The sequence below is a fragment of the Trachurus trachurus genome (genome assembly GCF_905171665.1).
Source record: "Trachurus trachurus genome assembly, chromosome: 5".
NCBI lineage: Eukaryota > Metazoa > Chordata > Actinopteri > Carangiformes > Carangidae > Trachurus > Trachurus trachurus.
In genome coordinates, this window is record NC_139896.1 from 25,667,929 (window position 1) to 25,681,058 (window position 13,130).

General features: G+C 37.3%; 1 protein-coding gene across 1 annotated transcript; it reads left to right on the plus strand.

Moving 5' to 3' along the window:
• Positions 1-4,152: 4,152 nt before the first annotated feature.
• On the plus strand, positions 4,153-13,130 carry sycp1 (synaptonemal complex protein 1; the record flags this gene model as incomplete). The annotated part of the gene is made up of 30 exons (XM_083972147.1): positions 4,153-4,281; positions 4,572-4,656; positions 4,757-4,800; positions 4,915-5,079; positions 5,234-5,301; positions 6,187-6,260; positions 6,367-6,425; positions 6,552-6,618; positions 6,756-6,829; positions 6,917-7,025; positions 7,360-7,454; positions 7,540-7,724; positions 7,800-7,867; positions 7,951-8,009; positions 8,094-8,210; positions 8,298-8,402; positions 8,530-8,633; positions 8,730-8,847; positions 8,992-9,062; positions 9,570-9,651; positions 9,759-9,821; positions 10,214-10,330; positions 10,429-10,539; positions 10,630-10,722; positions 10,836-11,038; positions 11,281-11,335; positions 11,646-11,714; positions 11,804-11,911; positions 12,042-12,101; positions 12,189-13,130. 30 exons carry the CDS (start codon positions 4,153-4,155, stop codon positions 12,360-12,362), a joined length of 2,931 nt encoding a protein of 976 aa, XP_083828273.1. The 3' UTR covers positions 12,363-13,130.

Here is a 13,130-nt window from a genome sequence, read left to right on the forward strand (position 1 = left end):
GATAGCACAGTGCAGTTTTTGAAGGTTTGAAAACACTCTTGGTGCTACTGTCACTTTGTATGTTCACACAAATATACCCATACTAATTTTTCTGTTTTGAACATGGTTTCCTAGACCATTCCTGCTGATGAATAACTGGAATGATCAATAATAATGAGGGCATTAAAACATGTTCCATAGCAAATGTATTCACATAGCCTAATAGTAAGTTACTGTATACAAAATGTCAGAAAATCAAATAAACTTTCATCTGAAAAGAATGTAAAAGTTCTCTGTATTCTATTCGTCACATGAAACTTTGATTAGGAAAAATGTTAGTTCAGAGACTCACAAACATATTTTTTTCCAAGCACTGCACATTTTAGGGTTCTTTACTGCTCAAATTGGGTGACACTTGTTAGCCTACTTCATAAATGCCTTCGAGTCGATCATTTCATCAAAGTATGCTTTCGCCATTCAGACTTGACAGGATTTCCATTGGTTGGTTGAACATTACAATGTCAATTTCATTTTGCAATGCTGCAGAGTGTAATATAGGCCTACTGCACTTTATAGACGGTGACCTTCAGACAGCAGCCCAAACCCTGACCTTTCTCATTAGACTGACTGAGATAGCTATAGCTGCAGCTTTTCCACATGAATCAGAAGATTTTTTTCAGTGTCACATTTAATAGATTAAAGAAAAAATATGTAGGCTACTATGAAATAAGGATGTAACATGCTTTTTAGTTTTAGGATTTAGCAGTAGCCTAGTATAGTCCAGGCAAAATAGCGTTTTACGACAGACTAATTGTCACAGAAGGTTTTTCACCATACATCATTTCTATGAGGTGTCTAGAACAAAGTCCTAAGAAATCCTAGTTGGGGAAATATGTTTAATTCGCATCATTATTTACTGTATAAAGTCTATGGTGCTGAATACACCCCAATGGGGCTATTTTTTCCCTTTACTCCTATCACAATGAAACTTTACACAATGAAAGAATCCATGAAATGTAACATTTTTTGTATTACAAGTTTCTTTGAAAATGAATTTGAATATGCAAATGAGCCTTACACTAATCAAATATGCCCAAAAAACACCCGAATAGGCTTCTTTTTTTCCTTTACTCCTACCACAATGGAACTTTACACAATGAAAATAGACATTAAAAGTAACATTTTTTGTATTACGAGTTTCTTTGAAAATGAATTTGAATATGCAAATGAGCAATACACTAATGGAATATGCCCAAAATACACCCGAATAGGCTTATTTTCTTCCTTTACTCCTACCACAATCACACTTCACACAATAAAAGTATACATGAAAAGTAACATTTCTGTATCTCAAGTTTCTTGGAAAATTAATTTTAAATATGTAAATGAGCTCAACACTAATTGACTTATGGTCAAGAAGCCATAAAGCCACAAGCAGCAACAGGGGCCAAATAACTAACACATTCATGTCCATTCAATAAGTTAACCATATGCACTGAGTGCTGTCACTTGCCACACTTGACTTATGCATACACACATGTCACTTCCCACACTTAAAAGACCTATATTGACCTTAAGAATTAATTGCACAGTCTTGTCTCCAGTTGCTTTCTCTCCACATTTGAGTGGCTCCCCTCTGGGCGTCGTCTCCGATGCCCGGGCTGCAGGACTCAGAGAAGGAGGGCGACCTTTGTGCCCAGAGCTGTCCTCCTGCTCAACTCGCAGCCATCGCTGGCCCAAGAACTGTGTGGAGCCCCACCCAATCCCAGCCCCACCCAATGCCCCCAGCCCATCCCCATCCAGTCACTTCAACCCAGCCCCACCCAACCATCCATCACCCTCCACCCACCACTCACCTCCTAAGTTGTGTGGAAGGTTGGACTGGACTTGATTGGCCTGAAGGACATGAATGCACTGCACTTTAAAGTTGCATTATTTATTATTTATTTATTTATCTCATTCTTGTGTGTGTGTGTGTGTGTGTGTGTGTGTGTGTGTGTGTGTGTGTGTGTGTGTGTGTGTGTGTGTGTGTGTGTGTGTGTGTGTGTGTGTGTGTGTGAGTGTTTGCTGTTTATTGTGATCTTACCTGAACTGCTCAGCATGCTTTTTAATTGCCCCTTGGGGATGAATAAAGTTTTTTGAATTGAATTGAATTCTAAATTCTTTTTTTATTATTATTAGCGAACAAGCCTTACCTAACGACTTTCCTCCCAGTTTGCAGAGAACATCAGAATTCATCAAAGTCGTTTCAACGACTGTGTGTGATGTTATATTAAATATGCTGTTATGTTCAACAACATATGAGCGGGACTAAGAACTATGTTATTTGGCCCCTGTTTTTGCTGCCTGCGGCTTTATGGCTTCTTGACCATAAGTCAATTAGTGTTGAGCTCATTTACATATTTAAAATTAATTTTCCAAGAAACTTGAGATACAGAAATGTTACTTTTCATGTATACTTTTATTGTGTGAAGTGTGATTGTGGTAGGCGTAAAGGAAGAAAATAAGCCTATTCGGGTGTATTTTGGGCATATTCCATTAGTGTATTGCTCATTTGCATATTCAAATTCATTTTCCAAGAAACTTGTAATACAAAAAATGTTACTTTTAATGTCTACTTTCATTGTGTAAAGTTTCATTGTGGTAGGGGTAAAATTCGAGTGTATTTTGGGCATGATTAGTGTAAGGCTCATTTGCATATTCAAATTAATTGTCAAAGAAACTTGTAATACAGAAAATTTTACATTTCATGGATACTTTCATCATGTAAAGTTTCATTGTGATAGGAGTAAAGGAAAAAAAAAATAGCCCCATCGGGGTGTTGTAGGCTAGGCACCATAGACTTTATACAGTAAATAATGATGCAAACTTTTAGTATGTTGTTCTAGACACCTCATAGAAATGATGTATGGTGAAAAACCTTCTGTGACAATTAGTTCTATTTTTGGGTCCAAAAATGAGCTAAATTGCCTGGACTAAGTAGTTGCAGTGCTGTGAAATGGGTCTGGGCATCATCCTGGACTTTAATTTACAAGCTAACACTTCAAAATTGAATCTAAAGGTATTCTCTCCATTGAAGAACACAAAAAAGATCTGCTCTGGTACCTGGATTGCACATGTTTTCATTTCATTCAGCATCTAAAATGGATGGATCTTCATAAGCACATTACGTTTTAAATGGAACCATGGTCAGATTCATTTCGGAACCTCTTTTTCTTTTTTCCTTCACATTTACTGTATTGTGTGTGTGTGTGTGTGTGTGTGTGTGTGTGTGTGTGTGTGTGTGTGTGTGTGTGTGTGTGTGTGTGTGTGTGTGTGTGTGTGTGTGTGTGTGTGTGTGTGTGTGTGTGTGTGTGTGTGTGTACACGCATTCATTCATGATACGCGTGATTACGTCAGCTGTTGTCCGACAGCGTAGTTTACTAACCGTCAGTGACCGTTAGCAAAATTTGAAAATAACTGTCAATAAACCGTCGAGCAGGTGAAAGGCGTCATAAACTGTCAAGTGAACGGCGTCGTCAAATTAAAAACAGGTAACTTCTTACTAAACATTTTCACATTAAACCTCCTAACCAATGACAGGTAAAATTATACTCTTTTTTTCATGAAAATAATGCCATGATAGCTTTTTGTTTAATATTTTTGTTCAGGTACCTTTTTGTAATTGTTCCATTGCTAATTAGCAGTAAGCTAGTGAGTAACAGTTAAACAGTGAGTAACGTTAACAGTTAAACATCAATTCAGATGAATAGGCTAATTGTTTGCAAGCTAATCAGTCCACCTAGCCTTTGGTTCAGGTAACGTCAGGTCTTTGGGTGAAATTAAGTTAAATATTGTGAAGATTGTTTGATATTACCTGTTAGAAATATTTTCCTTTGATAAAGTCTAAGTTAACGTTAACTTAAGTGATTAACGTTAGTGGTGTAAAGTAACGTTAGCATTATGTGCACACAACGGACAACCGTTAAGTTAACGTTATTTTACATTAAAACATGCACCGGTAATAACAAGTTCAATCGTTCAGAAAAGCAGTGTGCCCATAGATGCATCAGTATTCACAATCACAGTAACTGTTTCCTACGTGAGGGATTGGTGTGCTTCTTTCACCACAGCTGTAACGTTACTTTACATTAGGTAATAAAACCTGTCTAGATGCAATCTGGTCATTTCGTGATGGAGAGAGACCGAGAGTTGAACTTCAAACTGTGGGTGCCCCCCAGGATGAGCAACGGTCAGATGTCTGCTGTTAGACCTCAGGAGGTCGTTGAGAGCTGTGGTGACTTCATGAATCCACTGCAGCAGGTAAGTTATGTTAGCTAATAGTTAACCAATAGTAAACATTCATGAATAAATTCAGTGACTCACTCATTTTGATGCTAGCTCAGCACTGACACAGTCCTTCAGCATAATAATTAGCCAGTTTTTTTTTTTTATATCAGCGATGAAAGTTTTACACATACACTATGTGCTCTTGTGGGCATTGTTTTCCATGCTGTAAGCTGAAAGTGTTAATGAATGGAGGCAGCTGTTGTCTGAGAGGCAGCAATCATTAATGCCTATGATGACTAAGTGTAATTGATGTTTTCCCCTAGGGCTACAGTAGGTGTTTTGACAAAGGGAAAAACATGCCTTTCCCGACTTCAAGCATGGTTACACCAAGTAAGTCAACCTGTCAAGGTATTTTCTATTAAATAACCCTTGCTATATAATTTCAACACAAAGGACTGGCAGTTATCATACATGCTATTATACATTCAATATTGTCTGACCTCCATAGACCTTTCCAAGATAAAAGTTGTGCCACCAATGGAAAAATATGAGGTAATATTTTCATTGTACAAAAATGTGAAGTATGAATAGAATGCACTTGACCTTTGGGGCATGTTTATTGTAAAGTTCCTCAGTTTGCTTCCCATCATTGTTTCTATTCCCCAGAATAATTGCAATCCTGGACAGCTTTGTTCCAAGCTGTTTGATGAAGTTGAGAAAATTAAGTGTTGGAAGGTCAGAGTTGACTCTGATACTGTGCAAAAGGAAAGAAGACTCCATGAAAACAAAAGGACAATAGAAACACAGCGAAAAGCCATTCAAGAGTTACAGGTGTGTACCTCATTGGCAAGTCCCCCCCCCCCCCCCCCCCCCCCCCCCCCCGTCTCTCCCAAACCACATACAGAGATTGTGGATAATCAAGGACTGCATACTCCAACAGTGTTTGATATTAAGTGTTATCTCTTGTTTGTTCTGTTTTTTACAGTTTGGAAATGAAAGTCTCAGCATTAAGCTGGAGGAACAAATCAGTGAAAATGAGGATTTGAGGAACAAGTATGGGTTTTGTTTGAAAGACACAATAGACATGCTCTGTAACAGCTAGATGAATGTGACATATTGGGTTTTATCATGTTAAACATTCAGATAATTTTAAAGGAACTGTATGTAGGACTGTGGCCAAAACACTCAAATCAAAACACTGCAGCGCGTTGTCCCCTCCCCTCGCCCCCAGACTCGTGGTTGCCAGATAGCCACATGCTAACCACTGCTCTGCTTCAGCTTTGTGGCTATATGATACCTTTAGACTCACTCACACAGTCTCTACAGTCTCACAGTTTAGATGACCATGCCTCTCTATATGTAGGCTGCATTAGTTACTACCTGCAGTGAGAGGCATGAAGCAACAGCACCGCTAGTACATCTATTATCAGAGTAAAATATCTATCAACTATCATGACAGGAGGCGGTGTATCAAACCGCAGAGTGACAAGCCGCTTATTTCTCCCGTGTGATATCAAGGAAATGTGACCATAGCCGATAATGAGAATCGATCAAAAGTTTTATCGCAATCTGAATTGGAGATTGTTTTATCTCCCAGCCGTAGCTGCAGCTCAGTTGGTAGCCTGCTGCCTAACTGGCAAGAGGCCAAAAATGCCACTGACGCTGTGATTGGGAGAGAGCGGTGGGTGGTGCAACAGGCTAAAATACAAAATCAAAACATAAACATGATTTGTGGCTGCAAATAAAATGTTTAATTTTTCTGGCTGTAGTATTGTTGTCAGTTAGATAAGTATTTCCCCGTAGTCTCTGGTGACATAGTGAGTGATTTTATGATTCATTGTTGTACATTTCTTACATACAGTTCCTATAAACATTTTGTTTATTTACATGTTTTGTTTATATAATATTCCTGATGTGAAATTCCACATTTCAATGCAGAAACAATGCAACCAGGAATTTGTGTAACATCCTCAAAGATACTTTTGAGCGGTCAGCTGAGAAAATGCAGCTGTGTAAGTAAAAAGTGCTTTCAGTTTTTTCTCCACATTTAAATGTCAGCCACATTAAAATACAGAGAATATTGCAGCAAATTTTATTTCTAAGTTTTACATTTTGTAGTTGAATCTGAAAGAGAGGAAACACATCACCTCTTTGTGGAAAATTGTGAGACAATTCAGGTAAAACACCCCTATATTTGTCAAAATGAAATCCATTTTAGTGATAATTATTTGTTGGGCAGGAGCGACTAAATGTGTGGGACATGAGTTTTAATTTTTAGTTTACAAGAATCGTTTTTTCTGTAGAAACTGACTGCAGCATTTGAAAGCCTTTGTATCCAAGTGGAATCTGACAAAGAAGAGATGCAGAAAGGTATATTTTTCCTGTGTGTTTATTTGGCTATATGCCACAGTAACCCATGAAAAATAACATGAAGGGCAACATCTGCCCTGAAATGACCTTGGATGAGTTATTAGGAGACTGACAAACTTGTTTTTGCCTATTTCCAGTAAAAGAAGGCTTGCTGCAACTTGACGAACTAAAAGGGAAATATCTTCAAGAATATAACATGAAGGAGGAGGAGGTTAGTAAAAGGATCAGTTTATTTGGGAACTCGCAACATGTAACTATAGATTTTTGCAAAACCTTAGACACGGTGCTGTGTTCACAGGTTGCAGAGCTTCAGCAGAAATTTAGGAATAAGGACAGTGAACTACAAAAGATCCTGCTTGACCTCAATGAAACCCAAAAGCATTGCAGCCAACTCGAAGAGACCACAAGTAAGCTCACATTAGTTTTAAAATTAGGTCGTTTGTACATGTTAAGATCCTTAAATTCTGTTTTGGAATTGGTGGTTTTTCCTCTTTGTTTTAATATAGTGTGCTGATTCTAGCTTATTTGCATATTTTACTTTTCTTCCTGCATGCTGCGTTACCGAAACTCCCCATTTGTCACTTATTGCACTACATACACAAAGAATGTATGTTTGTGCATGTTAAGTCAGTGACTGTGGAAACTGAATTGCTCTTCGGGGATAAGTAAAGCTTTCTAATTCTGATTTAATCATGCTTTGAGTGGTACCAAGGTTATATCATATATTAACTATCTTTACAGATCAACAGTATGAAGTTCTCCAAAGCTCTAAAGCTGAAGAAAAATCCCTTCTTAAAAAACTGCAGACCAGTGAGCAGAGCTGTGAAGAAGCTCAGGTGAGTACATTTCCCATCAGTTTTGTGAAGCTGGGCTCTGGTGTGTTCTATCTGTTCTGACTGAAACATTATCACTCCCTCAAAGAAAAATCGCGATGCTATTGCTGCAGCTCTGAAACAAAGTGAAGAAGAATATGCACAGATCATCCAGAGCAAAGACTTAAGCTTGCAGGAGCTCAGCAGAATAAAAACTCAACAAGCAGAGAAGCTGGAGCAGATTCAGACAACAATTAAAGAGCTACAGAACTCATTATCCATACAGATACAAAGGTATTAATATGAATATTCATTTTCATATATTTTCCCTGTCATTCTACTTTTCATTGATTATTGTTTCCATTCAAGTACCAAAGAACTGGAGGATAAACTCATTACAAACAACGAGGAACTTGAAAGGAAAGATACACTTTTAAGTAAGTCTCACTGTGTGAAATATGTAGATATTTTTATTTGATGCTCTGTCAAGCTAAAGGAAAATGTTTTACTTAAAAAGGAGAGACCATGGAGCAGAGTGCAAAGAAAGATGACCATATCAGAATCCTTGAGGATGAACTGGTAAAGTGTTTTAATTTAATAAAGATTGTTATCGAAACATCACATTGGTTGTAATCTTATCTCTGTACATTGCTGTGTTTCCAGGATATGAAATTAAAATCCATTGAGTCCATGAAGGGTAAAATTGATATAACTGACGTCACAGTAGAGGAACTCACAGCCAAGCTTTCAAGGAAAGCCGAAGAGGTCAATGTATTCAAGGTGATACAAATTAATACTTGATCATTATTTGATGGGCCAATACAGAGACCTGATAAAAACATATATCAATATGTATCCTTTTTGCAGAATGAAACAGAGATGATCTTTGCTGAAAATGAGCTACTGAAGAAGGCTTGTGAAGCTGCTGAAAAGGCACAAGACGATTTAAAGGAGAAGTCAACCATAACTGAGGTTTTTGACATGGTTTTTATTTTCTTGCTCAACTCATTATCTCTTATCCTACTGTGGAAATCTTGTTTGGGGAATTTGTTTTATACAGGAAAATATTCAGTGATATGATGTTCCTTTTTGCCCTCAGAATAAAGTGCAGGAGCTGCAGGGACAGTTGTTTACTGAAATAAAGAAAAATGAAGAACACACCTTTGAAATGGAGCAACTGAGGAAAGACATTACGTTGCATAAGTGAGTTCTTAATAGTGGGCCATTTCACGGTATTGGCTTATGGAGTATTATATTCAAGTGTTCATATCTTAATGTTTAATTTTTGTCATTTTAAAGAGTAAAGTATGAAGGGCTATTATCCAACTTTAATGAACTTCAGTCTGAGAAGATGGCCATTCAACAGCAGTTTGAGAGTGGAGCCTCTCATGTGAAAGCTATTGAGGCAGATATTAAGGTCTGAATTACCCAATCAAATGGGATTTTCATGACACCATTTTAATGTGTATAGTAGCTGTTTTCCTTCTGCGTCAGTTTGTTTCATTTAGTCATTAACTTACTGTACATATGAACGACAAATTCTGACCTCTATTTTGACCAGGTCAGTGAGGAGAAAGTTGTGAAGCTTGCAAGAGAAAATCAAAGTCTCAAAGAAGAAAACCAACATTTTCGGTTAGTTTCTGTTAGGGACTTAAAGGGATAGTTCAGCTTTTTTGAAATACGGTTGTACTGTATGAGCTACAAATGCCCATTAAGTGTCCTATATGCAGTAGAAAGGTCTCTGCTTTCCCAGACTGAGAAACACTGGCGCATTGCACTTCACTGAGACAGGCAGTACACTGTTGTCAATGAGGGACAATTAATCAGCTTATTTCCGCCGCCTACGAGAAGTCCCGTCTCAAAATAACACACCAGTACCAGTACCAAATACACTGATTAATCGACCCCCATTGACAACAGTGTATTTGCCTGTGTCACAGTGCAGCGCGATGTGCTGGTTTTTCTCAGTGGGGGAGAGCAGAGACCTTTCTACTTCATCTAGTGTACTTAATGAGCATTTGTAGCTCATACAACCCCACTTCAAAAAGCCGAACTATCCCTTTAAAGATCGTTCGTATCTTTGATAGTGTGTAGTTTGTGTGTCTAGTTTGATTTGATTTGTATATTTCCATTTAATAGAGAGGAAATAAACTGCATCAAAACCAACGTCCAAGGGAAATGTCAAGAAACTGAGACTCTGCAGAAGAAAATTGACAAGAACGTAGGAATGCCAAGCAAACCAATTACCAGAGACACACAGTACTTCATAAATATGCCTCATTTGAAAGTAGTTTACTATGGTTTCTTTGTGCTTTTTGTGCTTTTTAGTGTCAACATCTCCAGGAGAAAATCATAGGAAAAGAAAAACAGATCAAAATCCTTGAAACAAAGGTGATTTAAAGGCTGAAAATGGAAAATGCTGTTATTATTGTTTGACCATTTTCTGGAACTAACTAGAAATGTCTTGGTTTTCAGCTGGGCAATCTCAGGAAAAAAGTTGAAATGAAACTTGAAGCCCAAGAGAAATACCAGAAAGAGGTGTTTGATGACACTATGAATTATAGCTATACAATACATGATGAGATGGATTTGTTGTTTAGCTCAATAGTTCACTTGTATATTTTCAGATTAAAATGCTGAAGAAACAAATAACAAAGGAGACTGCAAAATCCAGTCGACTTGAAAATGTGGTATGGCTATGTATTTTATCTTTTGCTTTGTAATATCATTATAAAACCTTTAAAAGTCAATTCAATAAGTCATACCCTATTCTTTATCTTTAGATAAGCTGTCTTCATGATGAGTCCCAAAACCTTGAAAAAGTCAGTGAGGAAGTCCATCAGAAACTGCTGAAGGATTTTGAGCACAAATCAACCTTGGCTGCAGAGCTTGAGAATGAGGTTTCATAAATAATACAGTTATTACCGTTAAAAAGTTATTTGTCAGATTTTTACCCTCCTACAATAAAATACAATAATAAAATCATCTTGCCTCACAGATACAAAGGCTCAGATTATCATCAGCAGAGGCCATCAAGAACAAGGATGATGCAGAACTTAAGTGTCAGCACAAGATAGCAGATATGGTTGCACTGATGGAGAAACATAAGGTAAGGTCATTACAATGTATATTCTGTCAAAAATGGTTTTGTATAGCATGACTTGTCAGTCAAGGGAGGAGCTTAACTTGTCTTTGCCAGAGCCAGTATGACCGCATGGTTGAAGAAAAGGATGCAGAGCTTGATGAGAATAAGAAGAAAGAGGTGGACGCTGTAACCCAGAAGAAATCACTGGTATGCTGTTTAAAAATAGATGGACATGTATTGCAGTCTGTTAACAATTTAGATAATGAAACAGTTATATCACAATTTCCCTTTATTTGCCATATTTAAATCCATAAAATCAGGAGTTGGATCTCACAAAACACAAGATGGAAAATGATGAGTTGAAGAAACATCTGAAGACTGAAACAACAAAGAATGTATGTCCTAGTTTGAATCCATTACAGTTTTATTTTTGGCTCTTTACCGAAACAGAGTGTGCTTTAACTTTTGAGAGACATTTTTTGAGAACACTTTTCGTTGATATTAGGAAAAACTACAGAAAGAGGTCACTGATTTAAAGAAAGACATGTCATCAATGAAAATAACTCAACTGGCAGAAGCAGAGAACAAGCAGGTACAATATCTGTACATCTATACATATGGTACCACTGATCATTTTATCATTTAACCACAAAGTCTTTTTTTTTTATTATTCTAGTCACTTGCTTCAAAGTGTGAACAAAGACGAGTCTCAGATACCCCAAAAGAGAGTGCCTCAAAGAGACACATATTTGACTTTAAGACCAGGAGAACTCCCTCCTACCTCAAAGACAGAGGAAGTGATGCAGTCATGAAGAATGCTGTGAGTTTAATCTCCTAAAATGTTTTTAGATTTTGCATTTTTAAGAAGTTGTAACTGGTATTTCCATGCGCACTGTATATTAACTCACCTATCATTGGGACCATCATTACATTTTATGTCATCTGTGGTTCAGGAGTCTGACACTGAATCCCTCAGAACATCATGTGGAACAACACCAAAGACCAAGGTAGATGACACTTGAATCTGTTCATAAAGAGAACTACAGTTTACAGTGTTAAATCAACAGTGTGTCTCACTCTTTACTGTAGCAGTGATACTCATTAAAACTGATGCTGACTTTACATCATAGGATGTTAACACAAAAGACGTGAAAACCCCAAGTATGACAAACCGGGCTGGCGGAACATCAAAGATCAAAGTAATATACAGTATCATTCTGACATTTACCCAAATGAATAAAAATATGAATGGCTTTTGCTGACATTTACTCTTTGAATTCACTTCCAGTCCTATAGAATAAGGACACCACCTTCCACTGAAAAAGCAGCAGGCTGGGGGAAAGGCACTTTTGAGTTTGACCCTAAGTCTGACAGCTCTGATCAAAATGACCTATTGGTGAGAAGTGTTTTTATTGGTTGATAGTTTATTCGTCAGGAGTCAGCCTGTTGATTTTATGAATTTTATGTGATTCTTTGTGTAATAACAGAAGAGCTGATGTGATTTTCTTTGTTTGTCTTTTTGTCAGACCTTTGTAACTACACCTACATCCACCATCCCTCACTGCAAACGCAGCACCCTCAAGAAGGTAACAAAGTGCCACAGTGGAGTGATGCTGTTTAACAGTTATCGTCATGTATTCTATGCACTGATATAGATGAAATAAGACATGCAGTTTTTATTTAAACCAGATCTTCATTTTCCTCAGATCCAGAGCCCTGTCAGTCATAAATCACCAGGGAACGCGTTGAAGCTAGCTGCAATGAAAAGGATGAGAGATGCGGGTTGGACTGCAGTCACTGGCAGTGACAAGAAAAAGAAGATGAACAATGAGAAGATCTTTGCTTAAGTATTGCTGTTACAGGTCAGATAAACACTGCCAACAATAATAACACAGGTTAAGAAGTTCACACTCATCTCAGTCCAATATTGACCATAGTAATAGTAATTACTGATAATAGTAATTATATATTATTTTCTTGTTGAATTAATCAGAAATGTTAATGACAAGCAAATTTACAGTTAAATGTAAGTGTTCACATTTTAGCTTTTAAGCAAGTAAGCATGGCATTTGGAAATGGTTTTGAGTGGAGTCACTCTCAGTGCTGTAACATAAAATTCTCTTAAATGAAATAATTTATCTCAGTTGATATGCACATGAAATATAATTTATTTTGCACAAGTTCATATTGTTGGGTTTGGAAAAGTGAAGTTGTTATTTATTATTCTCTTACAATATTTATCTATTCTAGTATTGGCACTAATATGCATAAAGGTAATGTTCAAATCAATACGTTTTTCCCTCATTTGAATGTTCTTTCCATCATCATTTTCTCTTCCTGAATGCCATTAGCTTCTCTCATAAAAGGCCTAAATTGCAATGTGAAATTGCAGTGTTTCTGCTGTGCTAATTGGTTGATGAGGAAAAATGTCTGTGTCCGTGTCTGTTGTATTAAAGGTGACATCTCAAAGTGTGGTTAAGTGTCTCTCCTCAATGAAGGAACTCAAGGCGAAATTGAGATTGGTCCTCTGGGGGTGTAGGTACATTATCATAGATTGGATGGCCGTCATAAAGTCCTCCAGAAATTATGAGCGTATCATCATCTGCCCCGAATGC